General features: G+C 31.7%; 1 protein-coding gene across 1 annotated transcript in view; it reads right to left on the reverse strand.

The window, feature by feature from the left end:
- Positions 1-21,063, reverse strand: part of Trpgamma (Transient receptor potential cation channel gamma) — a 133,541-nt gene that overhangs the window by 24,383 nt on the left and 88,095 nt on the right. The window contains exons 3-4 of the mRNA XM_018519666.1: positions 10,106-10,389; positions 716-846 (exon numbers count right to left, since the gene is read on the reverse strand). Of these exons, the coding sequence (XP_018375168.1) occupies positions 716-846; positions 10,106-10,276 (302 nt within the window). The 5' untranslated portion in view covers positions 10,277-10,389. The remainder of the gene's footprint in view (positions 1-715; positions 847-10,105; positions 10,390-21,063) is intronic.

Genomic DNA, 21,063 nt, shown 5'->3' on the forward strand with positions numbered 1-21,063 from the left:
AGTGAAATAAAATTTCTACGTAATGTTGCGACACAGTTAACTTCCATGAAAAAGTTTATTGCAATTAACTTTTATTCTTTCTTTTTTTTTGTACGGAAGAAGTTTTCTGTCCTTCCTAGATATCTGCTCGCACAACAAATCCCACATTCGACACAATTATCTATTTTCGTTAACAGTAGCACGTGCACGCGTGTCAGCGCACGTGTCTAGATATTTCTTATAATATACCTCTATTAGGATAACGAGGATGTACGATAATCGACTCTTAATTCGCGGAATAAAAGGATGAAAAGATAGAGAAGCTTGTAGGGATACACGTGTGCATCGCGTAAGAATACACGTGTATGAAATGCAAACAAGATGAAACTCGTTCCATATTTGTATATAAATATTATTTCTTTACTTAAATAAATGTTTTATATATGTATATAAAAAAAAATCTTTTCTTCTCTTCTATCTCTTTTTTCTTCTCTTCCTTTTTTTAATAAACACATGCAATGTTCTCAGGCTATCAAAAAACAGCATATCTGCCTGGAAAGAGTTTTATGTTACGAAAATTTCATTGCGGTGCATACATCAATGTAAAGTGAAATATTAAAAATAAATATACATCTAATTAAACAAGAAATTCATTCATTTTTTCGCCTTGTATTCTCCTTTGCTAATAGAAAAGTAAAAAATATTTATAAATTTTTAACTATAAATTTCAACTGACCTTCTAACGGAAGCCACGTCTCCGCGCTCGACAGCGAGAAGATATTTCTTTTCCTGAAGCGACAGGCTGGCCATTTCCTGATGAGGTCTCACGACGTTCTCTTCCTCCATCATGCCGTGTATACTGTGCCTCTATAAGCGTAATATTTTTATTTTATTTATCTGAACGTATCTATACATTTAGACGGAATAGTGAGGGAATTGCGGATATGGGGTAAATATGAACGATACTGTTGCAGTATATCAGAGTACCAATAACCTCTCATTACTCGCATCCAATGATAGTCTGATGTACACTTACAATTAGTGCGGCAATATAACGTGATTGTAAAATACACACACCGTTTAAGATAAATATCATTAAGTGAGTATGATTTTCGATGATTCTGATGTAGAAGAGAATCAGGGAATTTGCGAGTACCTAAGGAAAAAGTCAGATAAAACCGAAAAGAGTATCAATTATTGAAGTCTTTATTCAAAGAATGTTGACCTTAAACTACAATAATTAATATTTATATATTAGTGTTACAATTGATATTTATATATTTATGTATAAACTATAGTATATATATATATATGTATATATATATTTTTTTAAACAAAAAAATAAAACTGATTCACGCTCTGCGTGCTGAATAATTTTAAACAAAAAGTATTTTATTTTATGTTTAACATTATATTAATTTGTATTAATATATATTAATTTATAATGATATATTAATTTGTATTGATAACATATGAATGTTAATTATGTATGTTTAAAGCAATAACTAGAGTATCTTTCAAATAAAGACTTTTATTAATTTATAAATAAAGCGTGTCAAAGCAAAACGTGGTGCCATTTTATAAATTTTTCAGACTGAAGGAAGAATTTATTTTCTTGAAAACTATCACTTAAAAAAATTTTACAATTTGTTGTTATTGTAATTCATGAAAACGCTTATAAACTCGAAAGTTAATAAACGGTCCTTCTAAATTTTATAAGATATATTAGGAGTGGGACGTTACGGCGTATTGTTTATAATGCAAATCTTGCACGGAAGAGAGTTCTTTTGGAAGACAAACAGCATTTCTAAAAACGTAATTTCCGTGGCTATCGCCTACGCGAGAGAAACGCGAAGACAGTCATATTTCTCAGTGTTACATCTTTTTCTGGTGCAGTGTTTCTTTAGCAACGCACGAGCATCCGTGTCTCTAAATGATTTCGCCTCGTTTTACAGTATACTATTATAATTGTCGCACTGTTTGAAACGCGTGTTAAGTTATACAAATTTCGTCTAGTGGCCCTAGCCTCATTTTCCACCGTCATTGTACCGGTCATGCACGATTCAACGCTCACTACGTGATTTTGCGCCGCGCTCACGCGGAAGTTGCATACCGAATCTGGAGCGAGCGTATGCGTTCGTGTGCAGGAGTGTAGTTAACGAGGTGAAATGCACCCAGTTTCGAGGATCAATTGTGTCTCTCATAACTGTGTTCGAGGAATGCAGCGTATCATTACATACTAGCACAACGCGTGTTTCACATTACGATTGGTCGTTTGCTTTGAACTACGAATCCTTTCCACTGATTTTAATTAATTATTCTTCAGTTATTATAATTAATTTAGTCGTACGCGACCCTTCTTATACAATCTTTTTTCCTAATACGATATATCGCACACAATATATCGTAATATAGATATTATATATTTGCTCTAATTGTTTCATGTTAAATATTTTTTTAATTAAACCAAGTATCCGAAGGCTACAAAAATTAAAATTTAAATAAGAAGCAACAAAGAGCAATGAGCCAAGCACGATGTCAGTACATAATATTATAATTAATATATTGACAAAGTCCCATGGGATTTTGATTTTATATTTGACTTTATCAATATGCTAATTATATTGTAATATTGTGGTTAGCTTATTGTGTTCTATGTTGTTTAAATATTTTAAATCTTGGTTTAAACAAAATGCTATCACTTGGGTTGAAATAGAATTATTTTTGTGGAATTCAAGAACATATATTACTTGAGTTGAGTAATGTAACGCAATTATGTCCGAAAAAAATAGTTTTGTTGAAATATTTAAAAATTTAGCTAGATACAAGTTTAAAAATAATTTTATTTGGACCATCAAAATAATTATGTAGGACGCTAAAACTTGTTGCTAGAATGCTAAAACTTTTTGCAGCATTGCTTATCATACTCAAGATTCCTACGTAATTATTTTGATGGTCTAGCAAAATTATTTTTAGATCTGTATCTGATTAAATTTTTCGATACTTCAGTAAAACCATTTTTTTTTGTGTGGGACTATAACTTGGCGTTAGTTATTGCTATCAAATTTTTTATACAATTGATATATTTTTAAAAATGAAATATAGTACCACTTAGGTTTAATTTTTTAATTTGATACAGATACAACAGATTTTTATTTAAAGAGCACATTTATAATGACACTCTTTTTAAATCGTAATTAAACGTTACAGATTAATATTTCGTTAATATAAAATTTGTTCGAGATTAAGTTGAAATTAAATTGTTCTCTCCATAGTGTTTTCATTATCTATTCGTATACGAAGATTTAATTTATTAGTATTAATCTTGCTGTATTTGTCATTAAACTGGATTCAAGGTAATATTTTAGAATAGCTTAAAGTTAATATTGAAATTACAAAGGGGAACGAGAAGAGCATAAAACTTTATCACGAAAATGTAAACCGAATTATCGTCGATCGTACAAATTATGTTTCATCATTGACGCGTATATGCATTTCGTTTGATCCTATTTCGCATAAAGGCCATCAATAAAATGTGCTTATTGTTAGCAAGTACGTTTTAATTGTCGCTCCCTCGTACCGTTTATACATCTGATGCGCAATCAATTTTACATTGTCATAAACAGGGCTGCATTGAGGCAGCATCGAGGCAACATCGAAGCAGACATCAGACCGTGAATTAGCTGTTTTATTATCGATTATTGAAAGTTATTGAAACATCGCGTTCGCCGATATGTACGCGCGCTTTCCCTCGCAACAAATTCATCCGTCGTGATATCTGTCGTTTGGCACAGAGATAGTGTCTGTACATTGTTCGAAATACAATCCATAAATGTCGGACACGTATGCGACGTATCGCGGATACACACTCGCGCATAATTCAAACGCAAATCTTGATTCAAGGGCCTACGTTGGTATTTTGCATGATCGGGGGGGGGGGGGGGGGTGAGGGACGAATATGCGGTCGAATGGCGAAAAAGAGTCTTATGTTAGCGAGCTGTAAAGGCAAGCGTATGATAGACGGTGTTTGCCGAGGGTGCGCCGACAATTAAGGTGCGCCCTTATAGTAAACACTCGTCAGTGCTGGCCTTCGCAGTATTATATTCTAGTATCTCGAGTACGATGTCATGTTATAGAATATACACCTTTTTCCTCTACTTGAGTCTGCTTCCGCGTCTTCTCTTCTCGCCCTTTGTTAAATAAACTATAGTCTGCGTTCTTAACCACCGACTCAAAAATCTGAACATGTACACTCCTATTATCTTACAGGGAAAGATTTTGCTGAAGTATGTAAAAATTAGTTAGATACAGATCCGAAAATAATTTTGTTTGGACCCCCAAAATAATTATATTGAAAGCTTAAACTGGTTGTTACACGAAAAGAACCATTTTGCTGAAATATCTAAAAATTTAGCTTGATACAGATCTGCAAAATAATTTTGTTTGAACTATAAAAATTATATAGGACGCTCAAACTGGCTGCTAAAACATTAAAACTTTCTGCAGCATTGATCAACATTTAACCGTTCTGCCTAATTATTTTGATGGTCCAGCAAAATTATTTTCAGATCTGTATTTAACTTTAAATACTTTAGCAAAACTGTTCCTTCCCTATAAGAAGCTTGAAAGTTATAAATATAAGACATGAAAAATATATGTGATAGGAAATTTGTAATATATGTAAAGCATCTCGTAATTATACATGTAATTATTCTTAATTATAAACTCTAGAACGTATTTAATCTGTACGTTTGACCTATCTCACACGTTTTATCTACCTCTGAGTATGTTAAATTATTTTTAAGCTGGTTCTATTTCTCTGTATTCCTTTTGCTTTAAATTAAAATGTTTTAAATTAAAACGCAGTTTTTAAAGACGCGACCTAAAGGCAAATAATTTTTCATAGCTCCCGTCGAATCTTTCTCAAAGTTCTAAAATGTTTTCGGATTTTATCGTATTTTGTCGTAAAATTTATTACAGATTTGGAGTACACGAGGGAGAGCAAATCCCGCCTTGCGCGTGAAGTGTATCGACGCCCCCAATCTCGGATATTGATTTCCACTTTACGAGAAAGATCCCTCATCGTTATTTTTTGAGGCGTTTGTTTTCATACAATTCAAATCTCAAGAAAGGGAAGTTTGAAAGCGAAATTTTGGTTTGGCGGGAGAATTCTTTAATAGGGGATTTTTCCTCAACACGAGAAGTTGTTTTCAACCAGATAGTTTTACAAATAGAATTAAATCCACAGGCAGGAAAACATGGGAACGCCCGCTAACCGTGGTATTTCGTTCTACCATCATGAATTAAATGCTCCGCTTCAATGCTTCGTTACGCGAAACACTGGAAAGGATTTCGTGTTTCAGAGCAGCGTGCTCTTGGCAAGTAGACACTTAACGTGGTCTATAAATCCCGTCATTAAGAAATCATTCGACTTGCAATGTACAGTTCAAGCATTTAATGCTATAAATTTTACAATCATCGCAATCAACAGCATATACATTTATTCTGTTTGAAAAATCTCATTTAGAATTTAGGAATTCGAATAATAGTTTATATTTTAGATAATAGATATAGGTCAATCAATAAGTAACTTTAATTTTACCAAACAATCAAGGTGGTAAAAATTAAGGTTACTTATTGACTTATCCATGTATTCTATAGAGAAATCTTGTTATATTTTACTACTGTAACAACAAGAAATATTTAAAGTGATAAAATAAAGAATTTGTCTCTTTATATTTAAAAAAATCGTTTGACATAAAAATTATTTATTTTAATAATAATTTAAATAAACAGTTTATTGAAATTTTCACCTATTAGTTATTATTTAAAAAATTACGTTTTTATTTATCTTAATTAAGGCAGTTGTAAATAAGACATACATGTCTCCCACAACTCACTTTGTATATATCTTGTTCAGGCAGTATTTACTATTTAGTTCCGACTACACCTACCTGTCTGTATTTGGATTGTATTTCTACTGTCCCCGTGTTCAACTGTCTCCATATGCGCCGTCTCCACGTACAATCTGTAACCACTGCCTCTGTGTCTGACTAAACTGTCTATCTACTATTCACGCCTCGCATTCGTGACGGCCTACACTGCATCAGTGATATATATGTACGTTCTCTATGGTGATATATATATATATATAATGAAGGAGAGCACGAATTTCACTGATACAAAACTCAAAATTAAGTAACGAAAAAGCCTTATTGATCTGAACTGGATCTTAGTTCTTAAATAATATTTCGATGTAAATTTATACACACGTCCACAGTTCTGTAAATTGCGCGCCGAAATAACTTTCGGTCTTGAAACACAATCCTAAACTAAAATTGGGATAATAATATCACACATTAAACTGACAAGCAATTTCATGATATTTAATAAGCTAATTAGCATTTTTTAAAAAGTGTAAATAATTTATTGTAAAAAATATCATCTCAGCCAGAATTCAAATCTGGATTTCTCTACTAGTTTTTAATATATTATTTACGGTTTTTTGACGCTTGTTATCGTGAGTATAATTAAACTCCTTGTCAATTTAATGTGTGATATTACTATTCCAATTTCAGTTTAAGATTGTGTTTCAAGATCGAAAATTATTTTGACACGTAGTTTACAGAACTGGATATAATATACATATAAATTTCCACACTGAAAAAAATGTCTGGATGAAAATCGGCAAACGAAAAGATTCTAATTCCAGTTTTAATCAGAATTCCAATTAATCTAACCTACATTTTTCTTAGTGCATCGAGATATTATTTAAATACAATACTAACATCCAGATTAATAAAGCTTTCTCGTTACTTAGTTGTGTATTCATATGCGCTCTAATGGCATTTATTGTTGTCCAGACAAAATCTTTGATAGAAAAACAGCAACAATTTTTTTTCAAAATCGAAGCATTTATATCGATGCAATTAATAGAAGGCTTTATATACGTATTATGCATAATAGATCACACAATAAAAATTTCCCGAACGAAAATAGTTCGGCTGCCGTGATTAAGAATTGAGAGAGACGTTGGGTTTGGAGTCTTTTCTTAACCAATGCTAATTCTATCAAACATTGACTACCGTGTTATTCAAAGCTCGACGAGGGTGGTCACGAAATTCGGTCACGTAATACACCAGGATTCAGTAGCTGCGGTTTCGCTGCGCGAGCTCACTCGAGGACATTTACGAGGCACTAAAAGATGAAAGCAGCTCGCTCGCGTTTCTCTCTCTCTCTCTCTCTCTCTCTCTCTCTCTCTCTTTCTATGGAGCTTTTTATCCCTAAATAGATTAAACGCATGTTTCACAGCACGACGTGTGCAAAGTGCGTGTTATGATGGCAAAGCGTTACGAGAGTGCAATCCTGAGTCGGCGAACCTAATCCTGAAAACGTAAAATCAAAGGATCGGAAGATCTCGTTTGCCTGTCGTTCTTATCTTTTTCCGGAAATGCAACCTGCCGTTTTTATGAGACAATAAAAACAAACGTTTCTAACAACTACTCAGCATGAATTCCCGAGAATGCGCACGTATCTGCCTCGTATTTTATGTATGTCTTCGACGCATGGGGAGAAGAAGAGGATGTTACGAAGGAACCGATTTCTTACCTAAAATGTGTAAGTAAAAGGAATAATGTTTTTTGTAGATTTTGACATCCTCGATACGATAAAATTATTAAAAAGTTATTCGTGTACTTTCTAAAACTTTTAGAGTAAATCTCACTTTGAAGAGTGAAATCTCACTCTTAAAGATTCAAAATTGAATCACTCTTTTTCAAGACACAATTTTCACTCTTTTGAAATTCTAAAATTTCCAAAAAAATTTAAAGAGTAGCGTTTGAGGAACATTTTGAAAATTGAGCACGAGAACATGGTATATTTATCCAAATTTCAATATTCTTGTTTAATTTTTGAAGTGTTCCTTAAACGTCACAAACTTTTTAATGACTTTATCGTATCCACGAGTTCAAAATTTACAAAAAATTATATTTCCTTTACTTACACTTTTTTTGGAACATGTTAAAAAGAGCTGAATTTTTGTTCTACAGGCTATAAATAAGAGAAATAATGTTTTCATAGATTTTCACTTCCTGGATACTATAAAGTCGTTAAAAAATTCGTGACGTTTAAAGAATATCTCGAAAATTAAGCAAGAATATTAAAATTTGGATAAATAAATACACCATGGTTCAATACAAATGCTACAAACTTTTTAATGACTAATTTTGTATTCAGATCAAATTCTATATATACAAAAAATATTATTTCTTTTTTATTTACCTTTTTAGGTACAAATTCCCTTTAACCAATTCCTTCTTTCCCAAACGGGATATTCTCCGGTCTATTCGATTAAGCTAACTTATGCCCTTTATAGCCATTTCGAGTCTTCCTTCTTTTCACCGCGAGGTGATATAATTAATTATCCACAACCGCACCGCAGAAAGCGATGTCGAGACCGAAGCTATTTGCAGATTCACTTGATCGCTAAATAATGCAGCTGCTAACCGAGCGAGCGAGAAATTCGGTCGAGAGGAGTTTGGCCTTATTCGAAGGCTAAATGTCTGCGCCATCGATCACATACTTCAGTTATATGGCTGATATTAAACACTCCCTGCCGGTCCTCGGGATCCTATGTACAAAAATAATCACGGTCTATCATCTGCCGTCGTCTGCGTTAAACATGGTTATCGAAACAGCATTAAGGTTTAATTTAACTTGACCCGACCGGGGTACCGGCTGCAACGCTTCGTTTCTTCCTGTAGACAGACGGGTAATGGCAAATCAAGAAGAGGCAAATCACTATCGCGCAGCAAACATCCGGGGAGACCCAATAAAAAAACGGTAGAAGAAGAGCAGCTCTTTCCTCTTCTCTTCCCTCCACAATTTTTCTTTTTTTATTTTTTTCTCACTCTTCCGTAATTCTCAAGCGGAGCACAAATTGGATCGGCATCGGAACGTCGTTATCGGCTGCCACCCTTTCTGTTTCTGCTCCCGTTTCTTTTGCTCAACTCGTCAAACTCGAGTTGTAGTTTCCCGTTGCAGCGACAAGGAAATTTATGCGGATGAAAACCACGACGGTGTGCTCGACTTATTTCCAACCCTCGGAAACCTATGACCCGATAACCTTTTCCCCTCGCTACATCATTGTCAGAATCACTTTAAATTTGTAATGGTATAACTGTTATCCCGCTCTAGTATTTATTATACCGAGAAGAGCGAAGCCAATAAAGAATATAATACATAAAACAAAGAAATTCAAATAAAGGAAATCGCAATGTTCTTAACGATGTAAAAAAATCCGTTTGTTTAAGGAAATAGGAGAATGCTGATGATCTACACTAAAAGTTAATTTTGCTTAATTAGATGCTGAGTTTAATTGGAAGTAATACGATCCAAGGTTAGAAAGTAACTTGTAATAAAGTTATAATTCTTTTTCAGTAACTTAATTTTGTTCTTTTTTTCATCTATAACTGTAATTTAACTCTGTTACACTTTTTGGTAACAGAGTTACCAAATAACTAATTAAATAATTACTTTTACAGTTACTTAATATTAAACTTATTCGTCAACACACAAACTGACCAAAACAAAGTACTCATTGAATACTCAATATCAGAACAAATGTCTGTATTAAGAATTAAGTAAGGATTCTTTTAGTATATAAACGCATCTCAATATTGATTTTATAATTTTGAATTCCAAGTGTAGACATTAATTTATTAAAAGTAAATAAATAGCGCGTATAATCGAATGTTTAGTCTAATAAATACAATAATGTTAAAAATGTATAAAAGCTCTTGTATTTAGAATAGTAATGTAAAAAATTATAAAAAATTAACAGAAAAGTAAGTAGAGTAACGATTCGTTACTTTTGTGAAGTAATTATAACTATAATGTGTTATTTTTTAGAATCAGCTACTTGTAGTTATAAGTTACTTTCTGAAAAAAATACTGTAACTGTAATTAGTTACTTTTACAAAGTAACTTTTCCAATTCTGTACGATGCTAACTATTTTCTGAAATTCTGCATTACTTCGTAAACAAACGGAAAAAAGGTTAATTTATTCTTGTTCGATGCGGTAAGCTCTCGAAACAACACACATTAATTTTGTTATTCGTATATTACCTTGACTTTCTTGTCAATTTCCGGTCGTTCGAGCAGACAGGTCGTCTGTACAACATGTGTTGGCGGCAATGGAGGCGCCTCGGGGTCGAAGTTCACGTGCTGCCCGGCGGAGCCTCGTAGGAAGCCGCCCGCGACGGCGGTGATTCGACCCCTGGTTGTGTCGGACGCCATTCTCAAGGGAAAATTGTTTGTGCCACCTCCTTGACCGTCGTCCTCTTCATCGATGTCTTCACCAGGGGTTGTGCCGCCCCTGGCGAACTGATCCTCATCTTCGTACGCGCTTTCTGTAATGTTAATTGAGTATCGTGTTATCATTATGATATCGAATTGCAATGCATATGTGTGTGTGTCTATGTGTCTATATTAGATTATATATATTACTTCAACTTCAAAACTCTAAATTTTATAAAATGCTCTTATACACAGAAAAAAAATGTTTTGCTGGAGTGTCTAAATATTTAGCTAAAAATAATTTTATTGGACTATAAAAATGATTATGTAGGACGTTCAAACTGGTTGCTAGAACGTCAAAATTGCAGCTATACTTATTATGCTTGAATTTCCTACAATCCTAATTATTTTGTTGATATCAAAGTATTTGTAAATTTATATGTCTATAGTTAAATGTTTAATGATACTTCAGCAAAAACGTTTTTTCCGTATATAATATAAACTTATTTCAATAATAAAATATTTTTATTTTTTTTTAATATTTTAATTTTAAAGCGACATAAATTTTTGTAAAAATTTATATACTTTAGTTTATAAAACTTGCTTAGCAGCATTAGCATTTGTCTAGATAATTGCTGTAAAATCGAAAATTAGAAAAAGTTGAGATGACTCAATAATCTCGAGATTATAGAAATGATTTGTGATATAAAATATATGCTTCACAAAAGATATGGAAAAAAAATGTATTATAAAGTATTTTGTAATGCAAAATATTTTATAATAAATAAAAACTAATATTGTTCTTTATAATTAATAAAATTTTAAGTTAATTGTTATTAGGCAGAATGTTGAGAGCAATAAACAGAACTGCAGTATATAAGTGACAGTATAAAGAATTGTACTTGGAGTTCAATTAGAAAAAAATAAACTTTCATTCTAATTCAGCTATGAGTATAAAAATTCATTTATATTAAATCTTCGTTTCAAAAAAATTATTTTGCTTTTTATCATAAAAATTATATGCCTGGTCGATCATAAAAGTACCGATTGCGCCAGAATATTCACCGATGAAACAACGCCACGATGGCTATGCAAGACTGTCCCTGATGAACTATTCGAAGGAATGATGGATCGGGAGACGCACTCTCTTTTATTAACTATGAGCAAACGCACGCACGAGTCGGACATTCGTAGCTGTAGCCTTGTACGGCGAGTATATGTCACCGTGTAATTCTCAGAGAATAGTGCAATCGACACACAATAATGCTGATGATAGTAACGTCACCAGCATTTTACATCATCAGATTCAAAGCGGAAAGTTTAATGGCGAGAGTCAACGATTATTAACGTCAAGCAGATCGACATATCCCTTCTATAGATATGACAATGGAATTTGAAGGTGCGTTAACGCCATAATTGTATTGGGAGGCTGTAAAACGAGGTCTGTGTCTATTGCCTTTCATCACGTATCATCTGTGTGTAATGTTCTGCACAGCGAGCTTTTCTCGCGTCAATTATAAACTATGTAAATTATGCTTGCCAGCTGTGTTTCCGTTTGCGCGGTTCGCTAAAGTTTGAAACGCGTAAATCGCTACTGGCGAGAAAATAGAACGTATTCTATGAAATAATATAAACAAAAGAGTTCTTTTTTATATAAAATTACAAGTAAATTATAAGAGAAAAATAGCAAAAATTAAAATGTAATTACATAATGATAAAATAAAAATGTAATTATGGAAAGAATGATTTTGATGAAATTTAGCTTTAGATACAGACTTAAAAATAATTTTATTTGAATTGCATCATTAAAATAATTATGGATTCTCAAATTGATTGCTAGAATATTAAAACTTTTTACAATATTCTCATCACCATCTAAACGTTCTACATAATTATTTTGATGATGCAACAAAATTATTTTCAGATCTGTATCAAGCTAAATTTTTATATATTTCAGCAAAATGCAAAACATATTATAATATTTATAACGTATTTACAATATCTACGATATCAAGGATATGAAATTTTTTTTTAATATCAAAAGTTTTAGTCCTGCTTTTAATTCTCTTTATAATAACTAAAATAAAAAGAAATATAAGCTTTCCTATACTATTATATTGTTACAATTTCGAAAGCCAGTATGTGATAACGAGGAGATGAAATGTCTTTATAAAGATTTCACTCATTTCGACGGGCGTTTCGTAAATCGATTTAATATATACAAATTGTACAATACAGCAAATCGGGATCAGACAATTGCTAAACAGTTATCTTTTCAAATCGACGCACATCGATTAATCCGCAGAGAAATAATCTGGTGTACCGTGCACACATCGCTTGCACGTATTCGCGAAAAATGATCCGTGCTATTTATTGAGCACTAAAGTTGCATGACAGCTTGCTCGTAAATTCAGGCCAACGACTATCGGATTCAGCGGGTGATACCGAGAAATAAGCACCCTCGCGATTAATGAGTGTGGACCACCGGGTGGGCGAGAAAAAGAGAGATTTTACTACTACTGCTCAATTCGCGAAAGCGGAATAATTGTACATCACCGTAAATTCGTACCCGTAATACGAACTATCTCGATTTCTTTGGACGCTATTAATCTCGATTGCGAACGCGCTTTTATAGAGGCTAACAAACTACCATCATTACCCTACTCGCGCCATTGCGGCGCTGTTCGCAAAACAAGATTATTAAAGACAAGATAATTTGTACAAAGCCGCGAGACAATATGCTCTGTAAACAAGATAATGAATTTGTGCAATTTGCTGTTTTGCATTTAAATTAATAGAAATGAGACTGCTCAAATAAGAACCTTTATGCTACGGTAAACAGAATAAAATACAAGAAGATTCATTCATCTATTTTTCATTGTATAAATATTATGTAAATGGTAAATAAAGTTAAATACATAAACAATTACTGGCAAAAAAGTAATAAAAAATATATTGTATTAATATAGTGCATAATAAGACATTTTAAACATGATGCAATAAACGAAATTCAAGACAAAAATTACGGTTTTATGTTATTCCAGCAACTAAATTTAATAAATAAATTATACCGACACTGCTAATGAACAATATTAAAGTCTATCGTAATTGTGATAATACCACATGGAAAAGTATTGCTGAAGTATCTAAAAATTCAGCTAGATACAAATTTGAAAATAATTATGTTGGATCATCAAAATTATATTGAACGCTCAAACTGGTTGCTATAGAATGTCTGCACTTTCTGCAGCATTATCATTATGCTTGAGCATAATTATTTTGATAATCTAACATAATTATTTTTAAATCTGTATTTAGCTAAAATTTTAGATACTTTAGTAAAATGGTTCTTTCCGTGCATTAATATTCGAATAGTTACTTTATCTTTTTTTTTATATATAGATGAAAGATCAAGAAAGCAAATAAGCGTAAGATTACCGCAATAGAAGCATTGATTGCTCTTAAATGTACGACGTCTAAAGACCAAACGATTCGTATTCTGTACAGTCAATTTGATCCATAATTCCGTAGCTAGTTCTAAGTAATCGCTTAAGGAATTCAATTCTACAAAAGAATAGCGTCTAATTACAGTGAGTGTAAAAAGTATTCATACAGAGAAATTATTTTTTAAAAAAACTTTATTTTTAAAAAGTAAATATTATTCAGCGAGAAATGAGTCATCGATTTAATGTCGAATTGATATAAATACTTTGATTTCAATATCAATTTGACGTCGATTCGACGTTTAATTAACGATCATTTCTTGTTGGATAATTAATAATTTATTCATAAAGAATAAAATAGACTGTTTGTTTCTTAAAATTATATATATATATATCAAAAAGATGTGTATTACTTATACAAAACAGTGAACCTGACAAACAAACCAAGAACTCTGCAACGACTTAAGAAGAAATCACTATTAGATCTCTGCTAAAAATATAAGAAATATAAGAACTATATTAAGCTAAATACCCAGCCTCATTAAAACCTATAATATTTATATTTTAATTTGTATTTAATTTTAATATGGTATTAATAAGGTAATTTATAAGGATACATCACTGGATGTATTCCTTCTCATGTTCATGTACGCCAGATAAAACTATTGCTAAATATCTTGTACACAAGATAGATGGTAATTAATAAAAGGGATGCCATTAAAAAAAAAAACAACTTATACAAAACATATCATCTGAAAAATAAGCGAAAATAAAAAATTGTATTGATTAAATGCTCAAAAAGTATTCGTACAAACGAGAAATTTAGCTTCTAAAATCAGGCATACATGCGAAGCTCGTTTGTTTATATTAGAACAGAATGTATTCATTATATAAAATTGTTAATTAATGTTTATTTTCTACAAATAAGACTTTTTTTATAACAAATTTCCTTGTATGAATACTTTTTGCTCTCTCAAAAGTAATGCCTCTTGGCAGAGAGCAAATTATCAATGTTCTTTGTGAGCATTAGTAACAAACAAGTTAAAAACTTAAGCTTCTTAACCTTTATAGAGTCATATCGATACGCATCAAAGAGCTTACGTCGCCGGAATGAGCGATTATGTATTAAAAATGCATAAGACGTAGTACATTAATATTTATGAAAGTTATTATCTCCCTGATGCAAAATTTCGATCGAATTAAATGTTCATTGCGAAGTCCGTTGAGATTGGACAAAATTGCAAGAATAATTTTTCAAACTAAATATTTTATGGGTGCTTTCTATATTTCTTTATTATAAATAATTTATGGTTTGCATTAACTCATACAGAACACACGTAGATACATAATCATGATTGTAAATTTCTGATAGATTACCGTCTAAACTTATTGTTTTTGTTACGATCATTGCCTTTAAATTGTCGAGAAGGATTCGTGGAAGTTTCGTCGCTCATGTGACGTCTTTACTGCCTCCGTACAAGAAACGCGAATGTATCCCATTTCAACTAAAAAATAGAAGGAATGGAAGACGAAGCTAACAGCTAACCAAAGATGGGCATGTATTTGAAATACTTTTATTTGAAAAACAATATTGAGAAGACAATTATATTTTGTATTTTGTGTTTGTTCAGAGTACATGAAAATATTTTGTATTTTGTATAGTATTGGGAAGACAATTATATTTTGTATTTTGTATTTCATGGGAGCATATAAAAGTATTTTGTATTTTATATTTTAGTATTAATAACAAAAGATTATGAAAGTATTTTGTATTTTGTATTTCAAATACTAACATCGATAATCAACCTTATTATTTGAATTATAAGATACAAAAAGCTTTCAATCTTTCGATTTTAAATACAAAATACGTAATACTTTTATGTGATCCGCTAAAATAAAAAATACAAAATATGCTTGTATTGCAAATAGTGTGTTTTAAATAAAAGTATTTCAAATACATGCCCAACTCTGCAGCTAACTAATATTCCGAAAATGTATTGGAGATGTTTCTCTCGATTTTGTAATGCGATGAGCGCGTAAAAATTGAATTGCAAAGTGTATATAAGATTACAAGTAATGTCTTTGCTCGCAATAAAATGTGTTTGAGGATTTATATATGCAGTTGTTATATGAAACAACATTAATATGTAGTATTGTACAAGTATTATGAGGTGGACAGTTGACATTAAACGTTAATGGAAAATTTATGCATATTAATATATATTAATATTGTTTCATAATTGCTGCATATTGAAATTCTTAAACGTTTATCGAAGCGTGCAAACTTTTATGCAACGGAAAATTAATGTTTCACATTTAATTTTTTACACGTACCATACGTCGAACTACTGGCTTGAGAGGTATATTAAAGAAGAGAGTTATTTGGTCTCTCGATAAATTACATGCGCCACGGGGAATAGAACCACAAGCTTCAACTTTGCGGTTCATCGACAAGTTGATAATGGAATTATTCAGCCAAGTTTCAAAATCTGTCACTTAAACTCAAATGGGAAATGCCTCAAACTGCACACAATATACGCATTCGCAGTAGATTATACATAATATGCCAAACTGATCAAAGTTCGATCGAAAGCTTTGTTTTAATATATCATATAGAAAAGAATTTCAGATAGAATTTCATATTCCAAATTATTTGATTAATTTTTATTAATTTTTATCGAGAAATTCGCTCCTTCTTTAGTCGCGTTTATATTTCGATTCATCTCATATACATAATTCAGTGCATTAATATAAAAATAATAAATCTTAAAATTAGCAACTTTTCAGTAGAACATTTTTCAAGTTCTAAATTGGAACAATGTTTTAATTAGGATAATGAATATGCAATTTCTATACTTTACTTTCTTTCCATGTTATACTTTCAATTATAACGCTTATTCTATAATTGCGTAAGTATAGTTGTAAGTGGTTGTGTAGCTACAAGAATTTTTTTTCCACATAAGCTATATGTCGATAAATCATACGTACCATTTTTCCATAAAAATATATTAGTCCTTAGGATCGATTTTTTCTTTTCATTATCTCAAAAATGCTAATTTTTCATATTTCTGTCAATACAACGTAATATGTTCAGGAAACTCAAATTTGAATTGTTAAATGAGATATTTGAATTTTTAAACGAGAATTATTTCACACTCGATATGCGAATCAGAGCAAGAGATTGAAATATGTGAATCTAAAACTAGAATTTCAGCTCCGTCGACTTTGAGAAGGGAGTCGACATTACGGATAGGTATGTCGAAATTGCTGGAAAATTTCTTGATCAATGGATTATTCGATGCCGGTGAACACCGGTGCTCAAAACCGCATTCCGGTTCGCCGACGTAAGTTGATAATGTAATGATATTACCCCAAATCGAGTTTCGAAATCTGCCACTTAATTGATGATTGGGAACAGGTACGGAACTGCGGAATAGTAGCCTATACTGGTGATCGACCTTCTCGTATGCCGTTGCACCTGTTGCACGCCATCTCATACTTGTGTGATAAATAATTTTACAATATCGATTATTCACGTACGTCCGCGTGAGCAATCTATTCTTCGAGGATATCTCGGATAATATACAACTTCGTATAATCTCCAGTATTAAAAGCAATATTGAATACGGAAAGAACGATTTCGCTGAATTATCTAAAAACTTAACTGAATACAGATCTGAAAATCATTTTATTGGACGATCAAAATAATTATGTAGGACGCTCAAGCATACTATTAGATATCAAAAGAGCAATGGCAATTCGATCTCTTGAGTTAAATAACTTTGTTATTTAACTTCTATGTGTATATCAAAATGTAAATCAATACATTTCTGTGGTTAGTTTCGAAGTCCATATTAACGTGTCTTAGTAAATAATAAATTAAATGTCACTCAAATTTAATAAATTCTTTTTAATTAAATTGTTTAACTTTATTGTTTTAATATTAAATTGACGATATATTGAATAATATTTTAAAACATTTTAACTCTCAAATAATATTTAAATACACAATTAATATAAATACCAAACTGAAAGAAAAAATGTATTAAATTTTAATAAATATTCATTTGAATAAAATTAGCTAAATATTTATTAAATGTAAACATATATATTTATTTGGTATAAGAATCAATATTAATTTTCAAATATCATTTCTTTTATTTAGTAAATGTTTATTTATCGTAAGTAAACGTTAAGTTAATTCTAACAAATATTCATTAAAATTTACTATACCTTTTTTCTCAGTGCAGTACAAAAACTTTTGAGACGATACTAATAATTTCATAAAAATTCTCACAATTTTTGAAAATTGATTAAGAAAAATTAACATTTTTATAATTACACTAACGCATCGCACATTAAAAAGGAATAATGTAATTTTTAAAATGAGCAAAAATTACATAAATTGCTCATGTATGTGTGTATTCGCGAATTTTTCGTGAATTTTATTCTAAAAAAAAATGTGTATATCATATTTGCATAGATCATTAACGAAGTAGTCGAGGGTGGTCTATAGTCACTCAGGGGAATTGTCGACACGAGTGATAAGAAAAAACGTTAATTACAACAGAAACGGCTAGCTAGTTGGTTTTTGCACTGTCAACATCGACGTGCTGATTTGGACATCGCGTTATCGAAAAAGCTTCAGCGATGTAAATTACGAAATTTCTCCACTGCATTTATCGTTATTTACTGTCTCTATTTTATTTTTGTTATTTCTGCTATTTCTTTTTGTTTTCTTGAAATGCTTTTTACGTTTCTTCTTTTTCTTAATTTCTCTTTACTTTTCTTCACGCATTTCATACATTTTCCGTAAATCGCACATGACGGATTATGCATACCTTCCATTTATAATCTGTCGCGGTTTTTATTTTGCAAACAAGCTCCTCTGTATGCCTTAAGGGATTAAACCTCAAAGAGTATGATAAATTTCACCTATTCGTTCTCGTTCTCATATTCTGATATTTTCTCTTACTTTCTTCCACTTCTGTCGCCTATTTATTTCTTGCTGCAAAGAAAACTGCAGAAATCGATGTCCTTATGCACAAGTACGGTTTTATAGATTAAAGTCTTGGAAAAAGACCGTTAATGAGACTTCAAAGAGAATCGGAAAAGAAAAATAGAACAGTGCAAGATGTTTTTGAAGATTTTTTGAAAGATGAAGGACTTTTTATTTACGACGATTAATTTTACGGTCGGGTTTTTGCAATTCCACTGTACTGGAACGCACAGAATGGATAGTGAAATTTTAATCAGAGAATTAAAACAGGAAGAAAATGTATATAAAAACATTATTATTACTTTAACAAATAACATCACCAAGTCAGCAACTTTACCCTTATCAAATGTAAATCAAACGAAAAGTTTGGTTCCTTCAGTCTCATGCTGTCTATATTTGCGATGCCAGAGCGAATTTATCGCGATGCAATCGTTTTTATGCTACAATTTTTCGCTGTCTGGTCGAACTGTAACGGTATGCAAAAATTGTAACGATTTAAAAGTTTTTAACTAAATTTAGAATAAATATTAACTCTTTATTTTGGAAAATTATACTACATTTTATTATTTTCCAAAATAAAGAGTTAATATTTATTATAGAAAGTTGAAAGTATGTTGGTGAAATTTTAGAGATTTTTTGAATTATTTTGAAGAGGTGAAAAAACGATGAGATTTGAAGTGACTCTTGATGGTATGGATGAGGCACCAAATTATAAATGGTACGGTAAGGGTTAATTATGAATTATAGGATCAATATATTGAGATAGTAGGCCTAAATGAAGCGAAGGAGAAAAAAGAGGGAGAATATCTCAAATTACACGAACTCAAATTTATTAAATACCATATCAAGAAATATTTCCAATATATTTTTTTACAGAATTATTATATTTCCGTTTCAATAGTACTCCCCCAATTACGGGACTTCCTTTATATAAAAAATAAATACGTGCCATAGAGCGTTTTGTCGCTAACAACCCTCGTTATATCGTATCACAATACACGCGTTTTCAGACGCCGATAACGACAATGGCTACAAATCGTTGAAAAACGTCGAGAAGGATATTTTCTTCCTTCTCCACAAACATTCAAGAACGGATGAAATATCACCGTGAGATCTGACGGAGATCTGCTGAAGGAACAAGAAAAAAAGGGACAAAAGGTGTAGGAAATCGAATGGGAGCCAGGCGAAAATAAACAGACGCCAGCTTAAATATACGAGGCTCTTTTACGAGGCGACGTTCTTCATTCCGTCCGGGTACTATGAGTCTAGGAAAAAGAGTGACAGGGTGTAACGTGACACCGTGAAAGACTCGATCTCTCGAAAGCGTTTAGAAGATCGCGCGGAAGAATTCTGCTCTGCTCTACGAACTTACGCGGGACACTTTGTCAAGGCCACTGCGGCGTGTCATGCGGATATGCAGGGTGTTTAAGAACAAAGCCATGATGCTTCTATGTACCTCGAATTCTCGAATTTTTAACCCGAGAAAGATCACGAGTCGATTAATTATTCAGCCATATCCTATCGTATATTTCCCATCACTTCCTTTCTTTCTCTTGGTCTACTGTATCGACAAATGTGACGTTACTTTGCACTCGAAAGTTAGTAGAGAAATCCGAAATAGATGTAATTTGAATCTGTCGTGTGTTTTGTAACTTTTTATAAGATAAGAAACGTGCCCCAATTCAAATTTAAAGTTGTGAGACAATTTCGCGAGCTCTGAATAATGTAAATTCAGAATAGATAATAGATAAGAGGCAAATCCTGGTGTTTCTTCTTCTACGTCTTTTACAATAAATAATGGTAAAAACGAGACAGTTATTCGTTGAATAGTAGATATATAGTCGAAGATAACACAACACGCTTATTTTTGTTTAATCTTTGAAGAACGGGAATCTATTTTTTTAATTTTACTTTTCCTTAAATAAGATTCTTTCAATAATTTTTATAATTTGTGTCAGTTATAATTCTTTTCAATATATATATTTTTAAAATTATTTTATTATATCCCTGCCTCGAAATATGATACGGTTTCAGCGCTATAGTGCTTTTTCTCATTCTGTAAAGGTTAAACTTACCCACGACTAAAGCAATCAGTTCAAATGTGATAACCGTTGTATGTGCTATTGCACAACACTGATAAAGTACAAAGCACAAAGGATGACGAACTAAATGCAAGAGACAGAATAGTATAAACAAAAGATGAAACGTCAACAACTGCTGCTATGAAATCTGCCAGTCACAAAGAAAGTTATAATAGAAACAAAAAATAACACATACATGTTTATGTTAAAAAATAATTATTGCAATGAAACTGCTAATTACAAGTATTTTACCACATATTCATC

Source organism: Trachymyrmex cornetzi, unplaced genomic scaffold, assembly GCF_001594075.2.
Source record: "Trachymyrmex cornetzi isolate Tcor2-1 unplaced genomic scaffold, Tcor1.1 scaffold83, whole genome shotgun sequence".
Taxonomy (NCBI): Eukaryota; Metazoa; Arthropoda; class Insecta; order Hymenoptera; family Formicidae; genus Trachymyrmex; species Trachymyrmex cornetzi.